A 24,599-nucleotide genomic window follows, 5' to 3' on the forward strand; every position below is an offset into this window, starting at 1 on the left:
CTGCAAGCCTCTAATGATTCATATATATATAATTATATCCATGTCACCGCTGCACCAGGTTTGATGAATATTTCGCAGCGAGTGTGTATCAACTCCATTAAACACAACTAAAATATTACAGTTATCTCGGATCACTTTTGGTATTTGTGTGTATCGTTGAGTAACATAAATGACATCGGTGTTTTTATGTCTACCTCGAGAAAAAATCCTAGCTGGATTTGATTGTTTGTCCAGCATCACATCATCGTATACAACCAAATTATTAATAAATCCGTCTATGGAATCAACTGATGGTGCTTCATCAATATCGGTTATAAACTCGATAACATCGTTATCCGCGTTTTCATTAAAATCATAAAGTACATTACAACATCGTTGATCATCAACTGACGGGGCTACCAAATACAATTTATCCCACTTTAACCATCTCATTATAAGACTGAGTAACAACTGTGTCTTTCCACTTCCAGATGGTCCTATTATTATCATTCTGATGGAATTTGGTAACGCAGGATGGTGCTTGACAGGTTCTCGTTTTCTTGTCGCTGAGAAATCAATTATATCCATGCTGTATAAAATATCCATGAATTTATATTGTGTGAAGTGCAGGACGCGTACCCCGACGGATACACTAACAGCCATTACCACAAAAAATAACAGATCAGCGGTTACGGGTAAGTGTACGCGGTGTGGTACAAAGAAGTTTAAATTTATTCTTGGTGATAATTCAGGGACAAAGTCAGCGTTAAAAAAAAAGCAACGCGGAGGTGATATTGCAGCAAAATTAGCAAAATTACCCGGGACTCCGTGGGCTAAATACCCAGGAGAAAAACACCTACCAGGATATAATTATTGCGGTCCTGGTACTCGACTCGATATCAGGCTTGATAATCAGGATCAACCAAAACCAGGCGAGGAACCAATAAACGCTATTGATAAAGCATGTCATGCTCATGATGTTGCGTATAAAAGCAAGGATCTACAACATAGGCATATTGCAGATGTAAAATTAATTCATGCGCTAGATTCTATAAAAAAATAAAAATATCAAAGAAAAGTTAGCTAATTGGTTAGTAAGATCCGCGATGAAAGGTAAATTAGCACTAGGGGCTGGTAATATATAAATGGAATCGATTTATTATTCACCAATTGGATACTGGAAGGGTAAAGCAGCAATTAGTAGACTCGCTGATGCAGCAGCGGTTAAACATTCTACTGCTAAAGCGTGGTTATCCAAACAGGCAATATGGCAAATTTATCTACCGCGTCCTAAGCAAATTCGATTTGCACATTTCAGTGTCAGTGTTCCTAATGAAGTTCGTCAAGCTGATATTCTGTTTTTACCACATGATACTGTGCGTAAAAAAACGTACAAATACGCGCTAACTGTTGTTGATGTTGCAAGTAGATATAAGGATGCAGGACCGCTGTCAACAAAGACAGCTGCTGAAGTTGCTTCTGCGTTTAAACGAATTTATCAACGAGGTGGTTTACGATGGCCAAAGCTGCTACAGGTTGATCCTGGCAAGGAATTTCTTGGTCCAGTATCATCGTTAATGAAGCAACATAATACCAAAATACGACGAGGACATACTGCGATTCATCGTGATCAGGAAATTTTTGAACGATTTAATCGAACACTTGCTGAGCGGTTATTTGGATATCAATAGGCGAAGGAATTGATTCAGGAATAAATGATCTCGTGAATGGGTTGCAAGATTACCAAATGTGATAGCAGCGTTAAATAATGAGATTACTCGAACGACCAACATGAAACCTATTAATGCAATTACACAAAAAATATACCTACACAACAACGTGATTTTTCAGCACAACCATTATTAGGTAATATCACTGTCAGGTATTTATACGAGCCCGGTGAACTTGAAGGCGGTAAAAAAAAGAGCGACTGATCCTATCTGGAGTGTTACCACACATAAAATATCCACCGTGACAAGATCCTCAGGTAGACCCGCAATCTACAGACTGGATTCAACTGCTCCTCAACGTGGATTTGTACGTGAACAATTACAGATAATTCCCGATAACACACAATTACCACCCAAATCACTTAACTAGCTCCGTTACGTCGGTTACATTCAAGACAGGTCAACATGATATTTTCTCGTGTATGACCAAGATTGTTATTTTTTCTATCTACGGTAAATTATCTTGGATCATTTTTCAGATACCGCCATAACATTATACAATTACAACTTGCACAATGATTATTCTGTTGTTGTTTCAGCGCATTAATAAAATCAACATCAAGATCAAAATCGCGTTTTTTTTTTATCACACTGTTTATAACCAGATAATTTTTTCTTATTATATCGCTTTGACATTCGTCAAGGCCTCGACGATCGAGGTCATCACTAATCACTGACGAGTCCATGACGATTCGTCTTAATTGAGATATTTTTCTTACTCGAGACACTGCAAGATAAACCAAGTTCGACCATTCGATACGATCATCAACGACCCAAACAACTGTATCAGTAATAGTTAATCCCTGAGATGAATGAATCGTCATCGCGTATCCAAGCGTCCACGGGAATTTATCAGCACGTAGAGCATCTTCAACAACATCAACATCAACTGCAACAATATCATTCAATACAAGATTCTGTTTCCTTGACTCTGTCAAGTGTCCTGGTATATCAACGTTGATATTTTGCCGTCGCGTATCTGCTGGTCGATAACATAACGGAACTGGCAACGTTGGAAACTTTTGTCGTTGTAACTGAAACAACTCCCGCTGAAGTGTATCACGAACTATCTTTCTACTTGCAACTATCAAATCGTTTGGTCTCCACGCGCGCAAAAAGTCTTTCATGGGTGTTTCTGAAATTATCTCGCGCATTACTTCACACTGAATTTTATTCGGTTGTAGTCTGATTAATTTTTTAAATTCCTTCAACGTTGCATCAAGTGCTCTATGATCATCAGATACTTCTTCGAAGTGGTCAACAACATTTTTCAGCCATCCATGTGGAGATGGTCCAGCTACGGGTGGTGGTTGACCGTGATCGCCGCACATTATCACAGCAGTATTTCTTGTTAATAACCAATCAAGAAATGTTTTTAGTGTTTCTAGCGGTACAGTGCATATTTCATCCCATATTATAATCCTTGGAATGTATTTCTCGCACATCCTTAAAAATGTCCATGCATCACCCTTCCATCGGAAAAAGCTGTGATAAGTACATGATTGTACTCCTCGTTGTTTCATTTCTCGCGCGAGTCTATGTGTAGGTGTTAGCACAATCATATCTGAATTCTGAAATAGTTCGATAGCTCGAGTGGTTTTACCAGAACCGCCAGGTCCGTTTAGATAAACCGTTTTATTTCTAGTTATTGGATCGTATATCGATGGAAACAACGAAGTTGTCGACGATAGTTTTAATGTTTGATATTTTTTACAGTAAATATCTTTAACCGCATCATCAGCGGATTCGGAATAATCGAGTATATATTCCTTTTTTATTCTCCACGAACCCCACGATGCATAAGTGCCTATGCTTAATCTTTCTAACAGTATTGAATGTTTTTTACTTATATAAAACGAATCAGTAGCGACTCTGACAGCGAGTGTAGAAACCTTATTTATCATCGATAATAGGTTTATTGAAACATACGCTAACATTGAAGATCTTAAATGAGTATACTGAGGTGACCCACCGTCCACGTATCTCACAATTGTACCTAGTTTATTTCCATTTGACAAGAAAGCTGTTTCTCGACTTATAAACGTGTTCTTGTTCTTGTATCAGCGATTATGAAATCTAACTCAGCATCATCCATGATCAATCTTGTACAATGTCGTCTTTGATCATATGCTCCTCCTTGTGTAAACTTGCCGATTATTTTTCTACCAAGATCTTTTGAATCAGTTTCATCAGAATACTCCTTTTGTTGTGGTAACCAAACTTCGGTTTGTTTTCGATATGATATAATTGCTTCGCTGATCGTCAGCAATATTAATATCGCACAATCAAGCATATACCGTAATAACACCATTGGTGTCCACATTTTTTCTGAAAAATGTTTTCCAAACCAAACATAACAAATTGGATGAAGTCCTTTAGACATTTCGAATGACTCGATACGAGCGAATCCAGTTAGGTCAAAATCCGGTAATGGTCCATTTATCGATACTCGCGTCATTTCGTGCGTCGGATGACCGAATCTCTCAAAATACACAGAACAATCTCCGTATCCAAGAAAACTTCCGGGATAACACGCGACCATATCAACTGAAATAACATTTCTGTGATTGTATTTAGTATTCCATAGTCCGACACAACTGGATACTATGTTATTGAGAAAATCACACCGAGTTGGTTTCCACGAATTTTTCTTTCTGGCAAAATGAGCCGCAACTGACGGAACAGTAAAACAGTTGCTCAATAGTTCGTCAGTGTCATCAGTATATTGCAGTGCAAGATTTTTCATTTTCTCGTGAAGAAGATCTGTTCCATAAATAACGCCATTTGGTCTCACAAACTGATCAAATTGATTTTTTTCTTCCACGCAAGACTGAAATAACCATACTGACACAGGATCGTTTTTACTTATTTCGTTAATAAAATCAAACATGTCTCCGCGGTAAATTTTAACAGTTCGATCTCGTGGAAATATTGTTACTGCGTTAGTCCACGCGTGTGCGTTATGATCAATAATTTCGACCGAAGCTCCTTTTGATCTATATTTTGATTCATACAAAATCTCTCCTATTATCGTCGCTACGGTTATTGGAAATTTTAATCTTTTTCCTAACTCAGCGACATCTTTGATAGACGCACCGGTATCTTTAACCATTTCTTCCCATGTGTTTATTATTTTACGTCTTTTATCCGTTAGACCGTTTCCACGAGTCGAAACGGTAAAATGTTCTGTTACTCGTTCAGCTACGCAATTTATTTTTGAAAATTTCATCGGCGCCAGTTTATCAACGCTGGGTTTTTCATTTATCACATAGATTCCATAAATAACCGCGGTCACAGGATATGCTCGTTCATAATACGGTTTGTCAATACCTGTCAATAGGCCTGGTTTGGAATCTCTACTTAGTAAGAGAGTTTTTTTATTACCGTGGACAGGATCATATTTGTCACGGATAATCCAATCATCTGTTTCTGTCAACACGACAAATTTTATTCTGAAAAGATATTTGCGATTATCAAGATAGTTAATGATAGTTGCTGCTCGTTTGTCGTTCATCATAGCGTCGATGATATCTTTGTTGCGTATAATCTTGAACGTTGACCAGACATGAGATGCACCATCTGTGTGAAATTCTTTCTTAGCGTCGTGAATTTTATTAATCAAACCTTTGTTTTTCGGATCAACCAGATCTTGCATCGGTAGGTTGGGAGATATTCTGTCGAGATTAAATTTATCTCCGCTCAGGGGCTTTATTCAGGATAATCTATCGAATTCGTTCATATTATATTTCAGACAAGTATTTAAATTAAAATATTATGTATACAATGTCTGATTCCAAATGGCTCATGGTGGGTTCATTGACTCGTTGTAATAAATCCTGTTAAAAGGAATCCTGCGGACAACACATGCAAAACGTTCACCGTGGAAGCTTAGGACCAATACCATGTCTGCGATGTGGTGCTGGAGTGCGAGAAAAAACACAGTTGTGTGCGTGTTGTGGTGGTAAACGATACAGAGAGCTTAAAAGATATTATGACAAAAAAAAATGACGTCAATAGCAACGCTATCAAATCCGTGGAGGATTATCTAAGTTTTCAGACAAATTATGATTTAAACAAATAATATTGTATAATGGAGCAAAATAAGTTTATAAAGCATCCTACAATAACAAACTACGAATAAAATATTGATGGTATGATAAGACACTGTCAGAAAAAAGTACCAGTTGGTTGTATTAATAATCATGGTTATCTATTGTTTTCTGCTGGAAAGAAAACTTATCTCTGTCATCGTTTCACATACGAGTGTCACAAGGGGTTGATCAAAGACGGTCTTGTGATCGATCACATTAACGGCGTGAAAATTGACAATAGTTTATCCAGTCTTCGAGCTATTACACAGAGCGAGAATAATACACGTGGTAATACTGGGAGATGTAAAACAATTGTAAGGAGGGCGGTAAAATCTACAAACATGGAAACTGGCGAAGAAATTATATTTCAATCAATGAACATGGCTGCGAAATATTTTGATATTAATCCGCCTTCAGTACAATTTGTCGCGGAAAATATATATAAATCCACTTTTTCCAAGAAATATAAGCACAAAATCACCTTCCAATGTTGTTAATGAGATAAACTATCATCATTACCTCGAATTATATTTAATAACCATTTTTTGACCATTTATCCTTTTTTGTCAGAAAGGCCTCATCGTTACACTACTGAATTTTTGATTATGCAAAAGGGAGATTACTTTTGTAATATATAGTTTTCTTCGTAAATTTCCGATTTTTATGGTCGTAATTGGTTAATTAATCATCTACGTCGTAATTAATTAATACCAAAGAATGATAGTTATGGTTTCTAACTTACAAAATAGAAAAATAAACGTGTTTCACATCACGAGTTATTTTTAAACCTGTTATGAGAAATGGAGGAAAAACACGTTGTTTTTAATGCAGATATTTACAATCTGTTCAGAATTGCACAAGTATTTAAACCGATCTGTAGGTGGTAAAACGTTTCATGGTGCCGTGGTAGTACAGAACACGCTGTTGGTGCAAGATCTTGGCAGAAACCGCTGTTTTTAATGCACAAATGTTCAGAACATGCTATTTATAATACAGAAATTTACAATCTATTCAGAACACGCTGTTTTAATACAGAAATTTACAATCTATTCAGAAACCGCAGAAATATTTACGTAGCTATATAATAACCTTTGAAACATATATGGTTAGATGAATTCGATAGCTCAATTGGTAATGCATCTAGCCGTGATGCTCGAGGCCGCAGGATCGAATCCCATGACTGACAACCGTCGGTGGTTACGCATATTAGCGATTTTTATAATGAATTGGGGCGCCGACAGCCCCCCTACGCTCAACAGAACCCTCCAACCACATATCACCGGTGGTTGATACATGTTTGTATCACCCACGGGCTGATTATTGGGGTGTGTGTGTGTTCTGTTGAGCGTAGAAAATGGCCTCATTTCATTTCATTCATTCATTCATTCATTTCATTCATTCATTCATTCATTCATTTCATTTCATTCATTTCATTTCATTCATTTCATTTCATATATTTCATTACATACTTACTGAACCTGCTAAAAGACTCGAATAGAGGTTCATTCATTGAATATACGTTTGTGCAGTCCCATACATACTGAACCTGCTAAAAGACTCGAAAAGAGGTTCATTCATTGCATATATGTTTGTGCTGTCCTCCCTCTTGGGCCTCTAGACCGTTGTTTGACGGGTTAGGGGCTCTCGTAGAGGGTAGTATTTCGTGTGCCCGTTGAACCTGGTAGAATGCGGTGGCAAGCTACGAGTTCTGGGTTGTACTGTCCTTACCCCTTCCTGAACTTGCTAAAAGACTCGAATAGATGTTCATAGGGGAAATATTTTTTTTATTTTAAATATATATATACTAAATAATGAACTACGAAAATATTAATGATGTAATTGTTGCTATTAAAAAATTGGAAAAAGATGAAATTAATATATCCGATGAACTAAATCCTGAAAAAATAGTTTCTGATTTTGAAATTTTACAAGAACGTAAAAACCAAGGAATACACACACTATCATCTGAATACAAGTTCATGAAACGGATTCAGGCGGCGATGTTCCGGTCGCTAGCTACTGTAGAAGATAATCAGGTGAAGGAATTCGTTCATCTCTCTGCCGCAGTAGAAAAAATTAGATTGCTGTTATCCCACGAGTACGAGGAAAAGAAAACAATTAGTACTCGCATAAGACTATCAAGAAAAATTATGTTAGCGAGTAACCTCGTTGGTGATGTAGCACAAAATAATTCTGGTGAAAATGAAAATGAAAGTTTCGGTAATTGGGCCTGATCACGTATAGATCTTTGATCTTAATATTTTATTTTATCATAGATCTTTGATCTTAATATTTTATTTATTCGGAAATTATATTTATTCTGAAATATTATATATTTACTCTGAAATATTTTATTTATTCTGAAATTATATTTATTCTGAAATGTTATATATTTATTCTGAAATATTTTATTTTTTCTGAAATATTATATATTTATTCTGAAATGTTATATATTTATTCTGAAATATTTTATTTATTCTGAAATATTTTATTTTTTCTGAAATATTATATATTTATTCTGAAATATTTTATTTTTTCTGAAATATTATATATTTATTCTGAAATATTTTATTTTTTCTGAAATATTATATATTTATTCTGAAATATGTTATTTTTTCTGAAATATGTTATTTTTTCTGAAATTGATGGGCTAGTTGGTACTCAGATCTATGCAAACCAATCAATTTCGTAATTTTGATGGGTTTGTTGGTACTCAGAACTATGTAAAATGATCAAATTTTCAGAAAAAATAAAATATTTCAACATTTGTTATTTTTAGTCGATTTGTAAAGGAAAATTGATGAATTTTCCAATATCATCAGGTCAAACCTCAAGCGGTTATCTAATTGATTTATCAATAAATCTTTAAAAATCAGTGAAATTAGCTCAAAAAATGAGATTTTTCATGCGATTTTTGTTAATTCGAAAAAAATGAGGATTTTTAACGATTTATCGATAAATCAATTAGAGAACCGCTTGAGGTTTGACCTGACGAAAATCTGTAATTTGACAAATTTTCCTTGACAAATCGACTAAAAATAACAAATGTTGAAATATTAAGATCAAAGATCATTGAAAAAATAAAATAAAATATTAAGATCAAAGATCTATGATAAAATAAAATATTTCTGAATAATAATAAAATATTTTTTGGTAGTATTTTTTGCAAAACTAATCGATTTTGTTCGTTTTGAGTACCTAAATACCCATCAGAATTAACAAACTAATCGATTTACACGATTTTGAGTACCTAAATACCCATCAGAATTAACAAATTAATTGATTTGTATAAAAAATAAAATATTTCTGAATAAAAACATATTTCAGAATAATAATAGGATATTTTTTGCAGTATTTTTTGCAAAGCTGATCAATTTGAGTACCAAACTACAAATCAGAGACACAATCTGATCGAATTCATAAAAATAAAATATTTCAGAATAATAATAAAATATTTCTTTTCTGAATGAATTGTTTCAGATTATAATAACTATTTACAAAACTAATTGATTTGTATAATTTACCCCATCAGAATCAACAATCTGATTAATTTACACGATTTTAAGTACCAATCACCATATCAGACACACAATCTGGTTATTTTGTATAATTTTAAGTACCAATCACCATATCAGTAATAAAAAATATTTTATTTATTCTGAAATATTTTATTTATTCTGAAATATTTTATTTATTCTGAAATATTTTATCTATTTTGAAATATTTTATTTATTCTGTAATATTTTATTTATTTTGAAATATTTTATTTATTTTGAAATATTATTTTTTTAGTTGATCTAATTTAATGCAGGAGTGTGCATAATTTAGAATCTGATCTCTGTTACAAATGATCGCGACAAAATGTTCTCGACGGATCTCATGTAACTGTTCTTGTGTTAATAAGAAATCCTCGTTTCCGTATTCATCAATAACTAAATTAACGTTAAATTGCTCTGTGTTTGGAGGTTGTAAAAACGCTGTTCTGATGGCGTTTTCAAGTACTTCTTTGTCATGTATAAAAACCCTCACGTGCTGGTACATTATACGATATTTACCTGATTAATTCATGGATCTTTAAGATTTCACATATAGATTTATTACAAGCTCTTCTCCACGTACGTCAATTAAGCGATTAAGGTGGTCTGTGAGTTTAAAATTTATTCGTGTTAACATAGTATTATGACACCGCAGATAAACAGGATTGGTTGGTACTTGCACGATCAAATCCCCAGGGGGAACTTGTGGTGTGAACGTGTATAGAATGTATCCTTGTTGAGCCTGATTTGATTTTCCAAGATCTATTTGATAACTACCTTCGATTACGTCACAAACTAGATTAACCGCGATTGTCGATGTTATATTAACGATTCCCGGAGATACGTGTCTGCCGCCGCCATGTGGATCATTATTATATCTAAGAACAGTTGCTGGTGGGGCTATTTTTTTCCACGCATTGAGTATTTTAGGAAAGAACTCATCAATGACATCATTGACAGATTTTCTTAATCTATCTGGATTATAATCAGGGAACTTAAACGTTACAATGTCAGCTTCGGGTATTTTGTATTTGGTTGCGAAAAACCTTCTATAATCGCCCTATGATTCAAAAACCAGGTTTATGATCCTATTATGAAAATATTCAATGGTATCAGCTATATGATTTAAAATTTCTATTCGTTTAATAATTTCTTCACGCGCAGATGTCAAATCAGACAAATATTCATAGAAAAGATCACGTAAATTATCTAGTTGTTCTTCGTGGTCTGAATTTATGATATTAATGACATTATTGATATTTATATCGTAAAATGAATTATACAGGTTATTACCGTTATCAGCGTTGTGTAAAAGCCAATAGTATTCACCAAAATTATTGACACGAAATTGATCCCGTTTATCCCATACTCGTTTTTCTATGTTCCACCAAAAACTTGTATAATTCATTTTAATATTATGATGAAAACTCTTCGTCGATGTAAAATCAGCCGGAGTTGGTTCTGGTATCTGTGCAGGTATTGGTGGTGATATTTCAGGCCAACCTAGTACTGATCTTATCGTGGACTGATAAATATCAACGACGTAATCAGGCGAGTTTATTTCGATCGCAGAAGACAGTGTTGGTTCATGAACGTTAATCGATATTTTTGCTTCTTTTCCGGTTATTGATTTTATTCTACGAGCAAATTCATCATTGATTTGTTCGATCTCATAACTGCCAGATGGTATTCCAACAACAACCCAGTCAGGTGTTCCATCGGGTTTATTCTTATTAGCAAATACAAGTGAGTTATTTGCTGGTGTACCATTAAATGATCTCGATCTGATATTTGCCAACTATGGTATACTCGTAATTGCGCTAGTGCAATTTCATTCGCGCGAATTGCAGTTGGAAAATTCATGCTAAATTCAGGATTAATCGAGCTTACCGAGATCATCGTGGTCTTGTGCGGGGTTGTGTTCGTCACGATCTGCTGGAGTAATTCCGTCATTATTAATACTCCTACCTTTAATACCAGCGCAGTTGTATATTTTAATTATCTCTGAAAACTCAAATTCGGATATAATTCCATCACTGAGACTCGCTGATAAGAACGAGAATAACCTCGTGTATGCGACAGTTGCTATGTGTAATTTTATCATGTAATCGGATAATTTTTCATTCGTGCAAGTACATATTTTTTTTTGCAATGATATTAAGCACACCTGCAATCGTTGTTGCAGCTGAAATACAAATAGTCACAGCTACTGGTGCCATCATTGTTACCGCGGATAATATTTTTCCAGCTCCAGCAACAACAGCGGATACCGAATAAACAACAACGTCGATGATAAATAATCGTCGCTGATACGTTTTTATTTTTTACTGTATATTGTTCAACTCGATCTTTCAACGCTGCCTGCCATTCACGCGCTTGATTGTACCTATAATATTGCGATGCAACATCATTTTGAACGTCGATTGAGGTACTCATTATATTTTATGCAGTAACCAATTGAGGTGTTTCAGCTACAAATTCCAAACACCACCAGAAAGATGTTGCGGTTAATTTCTTATCAGCTGCTTCCAGAATAAATATTTCCTCGTTTCCGTTATTTAATATAACAGATACAACCCCGGAAAATTTATCAGTTGAATGACGCCATGGATACGTTGTAAATATTTCAAATTTTGCAGCACTAAACACAAACAGCCTGTACACGCCAGTGACTGTTGCAGTATATTTGATAGTTTTATTTTGCTGCGACCATGTTGAGAATCCCGATGATACCGTGTATACGATGTTGGTAATATGCGCGGGAGTTATTCCGGCTGGGATTTTAATCAGACTGGTTTTATTAACGATCTCAGGAATCTCCGCTACGATGTTTTGCTGTGTTTGTTTGATCGTGTCGATGTTCGTCTTGATATCAACGAGTTTTATGTCAATGGCGTGCAGAGTGCCGAAGAATTTATCTATGGATTCATCGGTTTTTTGAAAATTTCTTCGAAATCTTCCAAAAGCGCCCACGTGAACGTCATACTCGGCCCGCAACGTGGATAATTTACCGTCAACGGTGCTATAGTTGACGTCGACGTATTTTTTGTTGCTGCGTCTTCGTCGGATGTTGGATCTCTTAAAACTACTATCTTATTTCCGTTCATGCTGAGTTCACCTGTCATTGTGTCACCGGTATTTTTCACGCGATTAGCAACACTTGCTGTAATTTGATTTCTGATGGTTGTAAACGATATACTTGAATCCCTAATTCTGCCGCTGTCAGTAAACACGGGTATATTATCCGAGACCGCACCGAGTACTCGTCGAATTATATCATTCCATTTGATATTGCTCGTTTTTAGTTTTCCGTATCGATCCTGAAAAATAACAACCTCATCTGGGTCAACTCCAGCCAGGTTCATAATATCACTAAGATCATCTTTAGTCGCGTACTTTGACAGATCAATGTCATCGGACTTTTTCTTAACGCGTGAAGAAGATCTTCCGTAAATATCAACCATTATAATCTAAGATCTGTTTAAAACGAAGCGGTTGCTTGTATAATCATGCACGACCTTATGTTACGGTTTGGATGATTTTGATATAGCGTTAATTACATTAATTACTTCACGGCCGCATATTGGCGGATCTGTCATTGTTTGTGTGGGTAGCGTTGAATACCAAACTTGCGCGTGAAGTGGTGCAACATACTTGATAAATTCAACATGAATCAAAACAAACGATTCCACGTAGATCAACCGAGTATGATACCCAATGAGTACCGGGTCCTGAATTCGAGTCGAGATTAATAATACCTGTTTCGAGTTTGTTTGGTTGTTTTGGTAATTGATCTCGCATAAAAATACCTCTGAAGTTTTTAATTTTTAATCGCTTAGCATCATCAAGTAAATCAAAATTTGATGCTGGAGCGTTTAACGAAGTGATCCTGGGAGCCTCAGACCTATTACCCAACTAGATCCTGGCAATCTTAAGCCGCGTCCCTTTTTTTATATCCATTTCCTGTTGCTTTCTTTAGAGCCATTCCAGCAGCTGTTCCAACAGCACCTAACGCGGCTGCTTTTGCTACGGCTGGAGCGGCAGCAGCTATTAACGCTGGAATAGTAGCGAGAAGTGGAAAAATAACACCTGTTTTAATTGAGTCTTTAACCGCACCCGCAGAGAGATTGAGTTTGACGCCTGTTTTTGATTGTTTAACGCCGTTGAAATGTTTAAGCTGGCGTTCTGATAATGATAGTTTAGTTTGACCACCCATGATCTGATCTCGCTTTAGTGATATTTTCATTCCGCAGTTTTTTGCTGAATTTGATTGAAGGTTTTTAATCTGACCAGGGGTCAGACTGACACTAACGTGATGATATGGCATTTTATGATAAATACTTACTACGCTCCAAATAATGATTAAAGATTTTCCACTGGTGCATCAACGACCCTCATTCGACCACTACCACCTTCAAGTAACATGGCTTTATTGCTGAGTATAACCGCGATTGCTCTGTAATTAACATTACCTGTATTTAACATTGCTTTAAGATGTATATCAACGACAGATTGTTTTGATAGATCAAGATGCTCCAGTGAAAAATAATAACTCGGATAAAATTTTCTGAAATCATATTGTGATATTTGCAACCCAGTATCTACATTTTGATCATGTCCCATGAATGACATCAAACGATGATATGCACGTCCTATATGATTTTGTGTATAATTTAGTTGTATATTCTCTGTTGGTTCTTGTTGTCCGTTTATCCGTAAGGCAATATTTGTGAGACTTAGTTGGTCAAAGATCATATGAGAGTGAGTTTGTGAGTTTAAACGATTAGTTTCCTGAAACGTAATAAAAATATGTCGTGGCGCAGAAACACCTTGTTGTGATGCTATATGCCATGTAAACTGACCGTTAACGCCAGTTTGCATACTATTTGTTGTTGTTAACCATGACAACAAGGATTTACCACCTGTGTCCATGAAAGAAATCAACTTTTGTTCTTCTGCGATCGTTGGAGTCATTACCGACATCCACAGTGAAAGTTTCGATAATACTACTTTACCAGCATCACCAAGAGGTCTCCACAGAGCATCGTTATCATCACCCTTTCTTACAAGAACAACCGTGTGTCTAGCTCCAAAAATAACCTTTTTAACATTCCTACAAAATCCAAAAATGTGCGATAGTGGAATTGTACATGAAAAACTTCTATTGTCTCCTAGGAACATATTTCTACGCGCTGCAAATCCCAAGTTGAAATGTTCATTAGCACCATGAACCACTGGCGCCACATCAGCATCGGCGTTATTGAGATTGTTTCTTGGTCGTCTTATATCATACGGATCGCTTTCAGGGTTATTAGAATTATCTTTCATAAACATCATTGTGGGACCTGCTGATCTTGTATAATCATCAGAATATCTTGCTAGACTAATTATTGTTGTAGCAACGTCGACATCTTTCTGAATTGATTCAATATTTTTTCCATCAATCGTATACGTGGCGCTATCAAATAATGCCATGATCCCGTTGTTGACAAAACCAATTTTTACTGCATTTGCGTAATTAGTATCATCCATTTTTATGATTGTACCTTCTACCTCAATAAAAGTCTCAGCGGGTAGAAAATATCTACTTGTGTCATGAACTTGTGGTTCAATTCTTCCACGTTGATCTGGTGTTCGTGCGTCATAAGAATAAAACTGATAATCACGTACCGATTCATCTTTAAGGACAGGTGCTTCCATGTCAAATGCTGTGTCGGATACGCGCTTGAACATTTTATTGTAATTATTTTCGTCTAACACGTTGATTATCGCGTTCGGAAAATTCCACCTCGGGAAGTTCCACTTTCTGATATTAAACTTGAAATATTATTTCCCGATTCACCGAGTCCCCGATCTGCCAACGCTGCTAGTTTTTGATTTGCGGCTTGATTTATTATTTTACTGACGTCTGCAGTCATAATTTCAGTACTTGGCAATTTTACTGGTTGTTGTTTTCGTCTTATTAATCGTGCTAGTCTATCTTTGATCGCCGAGAACGCTTTACCAGCAACATTGACAATTGCATCAGGAGCTTTTTCACGAACAATATCAATAGCTTTCATCGATAATTGTTTTGCAATAGGCGCTGCTTTTGGGGCTATCCTTGCAAATAATCCCTGAATAACATCACCAAGTCCATCTCCGTAAATAACTATATAGATTGGTGATCGTGAGTTTGCCGCTCTGACCGATACGGATTTACGATGATTATTGTGTACGATGATCTTATTTTATTTACCATTTATCTAATCGCGGTGACTAATCATCAACGAGCTCGTCAATAAGTTCCCGGTAAACGCCAATATCCATGATACCACCTTGAAATAATTGCCGACAAATATCAGATGCTTCATTGGTTATTTCTGGTGAGTTATTTCCGGCACGTTTTCCCCCTATGAGAACTTCTAACCGTGACACGTTATTGAGGATATTATCAGGACAAACAAGATTATTTCCCAGACCACTTCCCGTTGCTCCTTCTTCTGTTGTTGTCTTAAATAGTCTTAAGGGTGATCTTTCTTCTGTTGTTTTTTTAAATAGTCTTGAGGGCGATACTTCTTCTTCCTCACTTATTGTTCTGAGAGATTGTGATATTTTTGATTCTTTTTGTGCAAGATACATGTTTATTTTTCTGCGATAATCATTATATACCTCATCATTGGAATAAACTCTATCTTTATTGTAATATATACGATATAATTTATACCAGATTTCGGGATTACTAATACGAGCGGAACTATATTCAGGTTTTAAAAGTTGTTCTTTTTTATCAAAACTTTCTGCTGCAAGTTTTGATAACATATCAATATCCCTAATTTCTTTTATGAATCTGATACCCCCCTTGGTAAATTTATTGCTCAGCATAATCATTTCCCTTTCATCGTGTTCCTCTTCTTCTGGTTTTATTAATTCACGATCTTTCATATCACCTATCTCAGTACGAAGTTTTCCAATATCTTCAAGTATTTCTTCACCAACGGGTGGAGGTTGAGCTGCAGCTATGTCAGTTGGAAGATCTCGTAAAATCCTTTTTGTTTTTTTAGTTCTCGCTGCTATTTTTTCAGTCTGCGCTGCAGTTTGTTCTAATACTGGAAAAATACCCTTTTTTCTCTTCTCATCTTCCTCCGCAATATCTCCCCATATAGTTTTTTCAACAGCCGCTGCAGCTTTCTTAGTAGCTGCAGTGACGGGTTTAAATAGTTTTTTAGTGTCCTCTTCGTACTCAACTTGTGCTTCCTGCTGCGCTTGTAGTTTTTTTCTGAATGAATCTCTAACAGGAAGAAATTTTTTGATTGCTTCTAATCGTTGTCGAGCTATCCTTGCAGTATCAGATTCCGGATGTACCATTTTATTATAACATAATGATTTAATTAATATAGCAGCAGAGGGGGGCATGACTTCAAGTTGGTTCGTTTTTCGTAATTTCACGAGTTTTCAATTTACAAAAATAAATGGTCTAATTAACCGGAGTCCTCAATCATTTATTTCAAGCAAATATTCAGCTCGAAATATTTTTAGTTAGAAGCCTTATTTCGGTTTTTGGACGCTTCCAAAGTCGGTCTGTTCGCCCCCTCTGCTGCTCAAGTCTTTGTTATGACTCGACCGGGCTTCGAAACCGCGAGCTCGCGCATCAGAGGTGGACGCTCTAATCTCTAGGCCTCCGAAGCGGTCTGGCAGAAAGGCAACGTTTCCCTACGTTTGCGAGTAAACAAGGTCTTTCTTTCTTTGGAGTGGCGAGCTCAGTAGCCATGAACAATTAAATACACGAGGGGAGGGGGAGCGGGGACGATAAACAACACTGGTCAACAGTGAAATCATTACTGACTTGAAAAGGCCCTAATCTGTAGTATTTTGGTGTGCCGAACACGAATATAACCGTGAAAAATTTGTATTGGCTCTCGTTTTGAAGATATTCATATACCTCATTTTCTATGTTTCTCCAGTAGGACTGCAGCAACATCCGGAATAATGATGTAACATTGCATAATACCATCATGCTCACATCATCCACAGTTGATTGCATCATTTTCTGATGCAATGCAATACTAATGCCATGCGGCTGCTGAAGTAAGTTGACGTCAGCAGTGTACTATACATGTGTAGGCCTATTATACTAATGCCAGGCGGCTGCTGAAGCTGACGTAAGCAGTGTACTATATAAAGCCCAATCAGATAGGTTCAGCATTTAAAATATTTTAGACGTTGTGCGAGACAGTTCAAGCTACTGTTACATAAAACTTATTATTTTATCCATTTACGTACAATAAAGAACAGTAATGCCTCGAAAGTGTGTTAATACCGCGGACAATTTTTGCTATATTTGTGGAGAAGTGACATTTGCCAACCAGAAGAAAAGTATCAATTCTCAAGTGAAGAAGGCATATCATCTTTACTTCGGATGCAAGGTTGGTGACCAAGACAAGCCTTGGGCTCCGCATATATGCTGTGCTACATGTACAACACAGCTTTCACAGTGGTTGAATTGCAAAAGGTCATCAATGCCGTTTGCAGTCCCAATGGTGTGGAGAGAGCCAAGCAACCACCTAAATGACTGTTACTTCTGCTTGGTTCCTCCTCTTTCCGGCGGAATAACGAAGCGAAAGAAGTCGAGAATAGTCTACCCAAACATTCCGTCTGCATTGAGACCAGTTCCACATGGTGAGGGACTTCCTATTCCAGAACCTCCAGCAGAATATTCTCTTGATTCATCTGACGAAGACAAAGATGAGTCGACCTGTTCTTCTCCTGGTCCATCAGCATGCAGTGATCCAGATTTTCACTGTGGTGCATCATCAACCCCACACAGAATAACACAGGAAGAACTAAATGACCTGATTCGTGATTTGGACTTATCAAAGAACAAGGCAGAATTGCTAGGATCAAGACTCCAACAATGGAATCTTCTAGAAGAAGATGTCACAATTACTGCATATCGAAAGCGCCACCAGCAATTGGAGCCTTTCTTCAGAAAGGAAAGTAATCTGATATTCTGTTCCGATATTGAGGGCCTCATGAATGCTTTAAAAATCACTCATGACCCACAAGAATGGAGACTATTTGTGGACTCTTCGAAACTGAGTCTCAAGGCTGTGCTTTTGCACAATGGAAACATTCTTCCATCTATTCCAGTAGCGTATGCTGTCCACATGAAAGAGACATACGATAACTTAAGGCAGCTACTGAATTCCATTGAGTATAACAAGTACAGCTGGCACCTCTGTGGTGATTTGAAGGTAGTTGCCCTTTTAATGGGACTGCAGCAAGGATATACAAAATACATGTGTTTCTTATGCGAGTGGGATAGCCGAGCAAGGGAAATGCACTACATGAGGAAGGAATGGACTCACAGGCAGAATGTAGCCATTGGAGAGAAGAATATCCAACACCCAGCTCTGGTTGAGGCTCAGAAAATCTTGCTACCACCCCTTCACATCAAACTAGGTTTGATGAAGAACTTCGTGAAAGCCATTGACTGGACTTTGCCAGCATTCCGATACCTGCATGAAAAATTCCCTCGACTCAGCGAAGCAAAGATTAAAGAGGGAGTTTTTGTGGGTCCTCAGATTCGAGAGCTTTTCAAAGATGACCGGTTCAACAACTTGCTGGAAGGTGACGCGAAACAAGCATGGAATGCTTTTCGCCTAGTTTCTACAAACTTCCTAGGAAATGTTAGGGCAGAAAACTATAAGGAACTAGTAGAAGACATGTTGATGAAGTATAAGAAACTTGGCTGCAATATGTCTCTAAAGATTCACTTCCTTCATTCCCATTTGGATTTCTTTCCTAGCAACTGTGGTATTGTTAGTGATGAACACGGCGAACGTTTTCATCAAGATATCGCAACAATGGAACAAAGATACCAGGGAAAATGGTCCACTACAATGCTGGCTGACTACTGCTGGACACTCCTCAGAGATGCTCCCGAACAGCTATACAAGAGACAGGCGAAGAAATCTAAGATGTAGTCAATGACTTGATTTTTTATAGGTAGGCTATTACAGTTGACCTTTTACTATTGGAATGCATTTCGTTATGTAAACATTAATTTCTTGCAGATTACAAAAAAACTAGAGCCAATTTTGCAATTTGACTGTCATATTCGTGTTCAGCACATAAAAATTGATAAGAATTGACTAATTTTATTTCAGTAACATGACTTTTGTAAAAATTTGTTGTCCAGTGCAATACACAACACACAGAGACAGAGACAGGTAAGGAGAGACAGAAACAGATATAGAGACAGAAAAATATCAATATAATTTATCAATATAATTACATTATAGAACAAAGACTTGTAAAACTAATACTAAGACTAAGACTAGAACAAAGACTAATAATTCTAATACTAACAATAACAATAACATGATGATGATATTGTTGTTATTGATGATGATGATGATGATGATGATGATTGGATGATGCTACCAAATGGGAATAAAACTGAAATGTATATTTAGTCCGAATTCCCACTGTGTTTGCGTCTTCATTCTCCAATATTTATATATTGGGGAATTTTCATTATAAATCTATATGAGGTATGACGCAATGGGTTTACATTGCGACGGACTAGACGGAGTATCTGTCTGAGATGAAATTGTTTCCAAGTTTTGGGTTGACCACGTCTGATTGATATATCATAGAAAACCGTTACCCCTAGTTCCCACAGTGTATGTACGTACGGATACATGATTATATGACATACATATAGATGGAATAACACCGATAAAATCAATAAAATCAAGTGGGTTAGAACACTATAAATCGTTACAAGCAGGAATCGAACTCATGACGCGAGTAACGACACTTATCGGTTACACCTCATTTACTGGCGCCCTAGCCTACTCGGCTATGCTCTCCGATCCAATAAAGCAAGGTCAAACACGATGACAATATAAGCACTAGAACTCACTCGAAAGGAGAGTAAATTTAAATAACTGACTTGGTTTATCTTTAAAAATGCAATATATATACATTACATCAATAGTATAAATATGCACCAGGATAAGTGTATATAATAAGATATATATATATATATATATATATATATATATATATATATATATATATATATATATATATATATATATATATATATATATATATATATATATATATATATATATAATTTAGGGCTTATACCTTGCATTAAAGGTTTTGAGGGTCACAAACGGTCTTCAACATAAGCCACTATTCTCATTTGAGACCTTACGAATTTCACAACTAAAATATATCATATACCAGTGTGAAGCCCTCCTCGACATTCAGCCGGACAATAATCCTCAAAGACTGATAGGTGAGTTTCGACTAGTTTTTAAATTGTTAACAGCTATATTATTTATATATGTACATACCATCATAAAGAATAAACATATATTTATATTTATATTGGCGAGATAAATATGACACTCCAGATACATGTGAATATGAGAGATAGAAATCGAGTGAAAATTCTTGACGAACAGACACATACACACGTGGATCGAGTACATACTTGTCTGACCTTCTGCCGTTCGTGAAAATATGGCTGTAATTGAAAAAGGAATTACTGTCAACTATGTTAGATACGAAAATTGAAAATAATCGTCATAGCAATATAATATGTTGAATCTTAAATAAATTCAAGGTAAGTAAATTTAAGAAGTTGATGGAGGAAATAAAGGTTGCAAACTTTAAATTAATAAATCATTAACGTAATTTCTGCTTAAGCACAAATAATTAATATGACGTATTTTAGTATGTACTTATGTTTTTGTCCTCTGCACTGAATTTATTAAAATAGTACTTTATTTATGCTAATTCGTTAATTAGTCGATATTGCAACTGAAATAATTTTGATAAGTCACTGGAGAAAATATGAAAAAATATTTTTTCCCCCACTGCGATCAATATACATGTATAGCATTATGACCAAGATCTCTGGTTGTATCAAGTTCTTGTTTTAGCGGTAAGCATGGTCATGTTTTGCACATGAGTACCAGATTCACATCCCATAAAGTGCTTATGTATTTTTATTCAATATTTTTGTTTAAAGAAATTTTGCTACTGATAATTTTCTTTGCAAATATACACAAAACACAACGAACATAATAGGTTAACAGCTGGCATGATTGGGATACAAAAAAAATCGCTTACTTCTATATGTTGTACATTTTGCTAGCCTATATACTTGAACATAAAATAGAAAATCTGTTTGTTCTTAGTGAATACTGGATATATTTTATTCGTGAGTGAAAAACTCAAGTATTGTTACTCGTGAAAATTAAAAGTTTTTCGCCCACTCCTTGAAATATGTATACTATTCACTCGATACAAACAAATATCGTCGATATATTTGTGCCATGAGACGAAATGCATTCAAAACTATATTAACTTACTCAAAACTGAATTATACAATTTTTTAAAACTGATTCTGGTCAAACAAACAAACGAACAAACAGAAAAGAAAATAAAAAGAACAAAAACAAAAAAAGACAAACAAAATAAAATTAATGAAACATCATAACAGTTCCTGGAAGTATTACCTGAGATCATCAGTAATGCACTAATAATCATGAAGAAAAAATGATTTTTTAAATGCCCCATGTTCCACTTTGTGCTTCCACGGGATCTGAAACCGTATACTAAGTAGTCTTGAATCGGCGCAAGACACGAGGAAAATAAGGATATGCAATAAAGGTCAAAAGACAATGGCTGAGGTGAGCATCTCAAGCTTTGATGTCTGATGATAAAACAAGATAAGACAGATTTTATGGATAACCTCTGCACTATGCATGACATATAAACGTGACCGTGTTTGATAAGGCCAGATTTTATACACAATGAGCAAGGTACACTTCAATCCAAGCAATACAAGCTGGTGCTGACCCCCAGTCATCAGTACATCTCACACATTCGAGAAATCAAGTCCAGAAAGCCTGCAAGTGGTAGAAAAAGGAGTGTATAACATCTTTAAAGAAAATCACATTTAATCAGATGAAAATAAACTGTGTACAAATAAATGCAACCATTCGAAAATTAAAAATAAATAAGGTAACCTGAGTAGGAAATACCTGCAATAATAAGTAATCTGATTTAATGGTTTTTACTCATTGTGATTTCTTTAAATTTGAAGGAAAAAAAAAACAAACAGATGCTGCCCTAATTGTATTAGATCGAACTGATAATATATTATACACGTGACAGTGTAAATTTCTTTATTTCTCCACTTCATAAAGTTCTCATCAGTAAGTGACGCTAAGAGATATTGGAACCTGACATCGCATCTGCTTATTTGAAAACGATATGCGAATAAGAGCAGCCGATGTGCAGTCCGGGGAAGTGAAATAGGTCTCAAATCATTTGCAAGTAGGAAAATACCTCAAAATGAGCTATATAATTTCTGTGTCGAAACTGTGAGGCGACATTAGAATATTGTCCATCTGTCCACGTACAAGCTTGAGAATACTTACTTTTGGTGAGTATATCCAGGAATATTTTACCTTTATACATAACTGATTTTTTTCTTCTTGTAATTACCTTATTAGATTTTCAAAACATACCCTGATCTATAAAATCTTACAAAATAAAGTTCAAGTTAAATGATGCCTCTCATTTGCAAGCACTTATTAATACTGCTGTCCATGAATATATTAAAAATGAGATTGGCTGTATAGGTATTTATGAAAAACTTACTGAATATAATGAAAGACTTTCGGAATGAAATTTAATGTTTACTTAGGTAATTTAGAATAAGGAAGCAAAACTAGTGCCTAAGACTAAATAGGAAAGGAATGACAGTGTATGATTATTGTATCAGTAGTGAATAGAGTGACAGGGTATTATAATTACTTTCCATGTCAGGTCAATGATAACAACCCTTTAATGGCGATACTATGTCTCTGTACATCTTTCTTTATTGATACACATATCTATAACTTCTGTAAATTTTATTCATGGCTGATAATTGGATTGATTATCTTTAGTTGCAATGTTGTACGTGCATGGTTCTATTTGAAGATATTAAGAACGTAAAATTGCATAGGATCTATAAATAGTTGCTTTCGTACGTGTTGACAGTTACTAATAATAAACATTATTAGTAAATATGTTTACAAGTTGTGGGCTTTTTCCTTTTTGACAGGTCGGTCAGGTGATATCTTAGAAAAATTAAGTTAATTATCATTGAATGGGCTAAATCGAGCGAGTTCTTTTACGATATTGGAGATTTTCGATTTGTTAAGTAGGAGTAGTGATACTATACGTGTTTTTATCCTTTTCGCTTGTATATAAGTAGTTCGGACTCTGCAGTGTTCTCATTCTTATTTCTTGTGTCCTTCTTGTGACATCAAGTCTGCAGACGTATCTTAAGTTGTATTTAGATATTGTTTTGAGAGGAAAACATTTAGTTGGATCATTCAGTAGAAAAAGAAAGTCCTCATTAAACTATAATATGTGTTAGCTACTGCAAATTATTTAAATGAGTTCTGGACAGTGCCATTTTGACATTTCAGGACTGTTGGCGGAGCAGTATATTCGTGGATCTGAAATTTATACGGAACTTTTCATTCTTTTGGACTTTAATATAATTTTTTTCAGGATTATTTTGGATTCAGTTCTTAATACTGTAAGTTCCTGTTAAATTTTCATTTTATAACATTGACAACTGTGTTAAGTTTTACAAAACTTGTTGGTTTTGCTTCTTTCTGCTACTTACTTTATGACCAGAGAGTCGTAACACTATACTGTGTGTGTGCGTGTATATATATCCGGGACCATCGAGGGCGGCCCTACTCTCATTAAATTGCTGGTTTTGCTATACTGGTATAAAATGTACTTATCTACAGTTCTCAAGTTGGCTACACAACTGGCAATTTAAAATGAACAAAGTACATGTTGCAAAAAGAGGTAACTGTCATTTACTGTATCAAGAGTGAAACAACTAGCTTGAATTAAATAATGGCGTTACCAGTTCATCGGGTAGTGTAACCGCAAGCCTATTAATACCTGATTAAATGAGTACGTTTAAAAGAATGTTGGGAATGAACACTTGAAATCTGTGGTTACCAAGCGCAGCTATTTGTTGAATCATCGTGGTCTGTACGAAATCTCCTGGGGCGCCACACGCGAATTTGAATCGGTGCATATTACTCATTCTCGAGCCTTAAGAGTAGTATAGTGTATCTATATAATTCATAATGGGCATTCTGTGTTACATAGGTTAAAAAGATTTTAGAACCAAACGGGAAATTAACATTAGGCAGCCATGTCTGAGACGTTTAGAGAAA

General features: G+C 35.6%; 1 protein-coding gene across 1 annotated transcript in view; it reads right to left on the reverse strand.

Annotated features, from left to right (window-relative positions):
• Nucleotides 1-21,999, reverse strand: part of LOC149807218 (scavenger receptor cysteine-rich domain-containing protein DMBT1-like) — a 163,644-nt gene extending 141,645 nt beyond the window's left edge. Inside the window, exons 1-2 of the mRNA XM_089963713.1 lie at nucleotides 21,858-21,999; nucleotides 20,828-20,860 (exon numbers count right to left, since the gene is read on the reverse strand). Of these exons, the coding sequence (XP_089819839.1) occupies nucleotides 20,828-20,860; nucleotides 21,858-21,918 (94 nt within the window). The 5' untranslated portion in view covers nucleotides 21,919-21,999. The remainder of the gene's footprint in view (nucleotides 1-20,827; nucleotides 20,861-21,857) is intronic.
• Between the last annotated feature and the right edge of the window lie 2,600 nt (nucleotides 22,000-24,599).

This window comes from Sinohyriopsis cumingii, chromosome 1, assembly GCF_028554795.1.
Source record: "Sinohyriopsis cumingii isolate HCF-2022 chromosome 1, ASM2855479v2, whole genome shotgun sequence".
NCBI lineage: Eukaryota > Metazoa > Mollusca > Bivalvia > Unionida > Unionidae > Sinohyriopsis > Sinohyriopsis cumingii.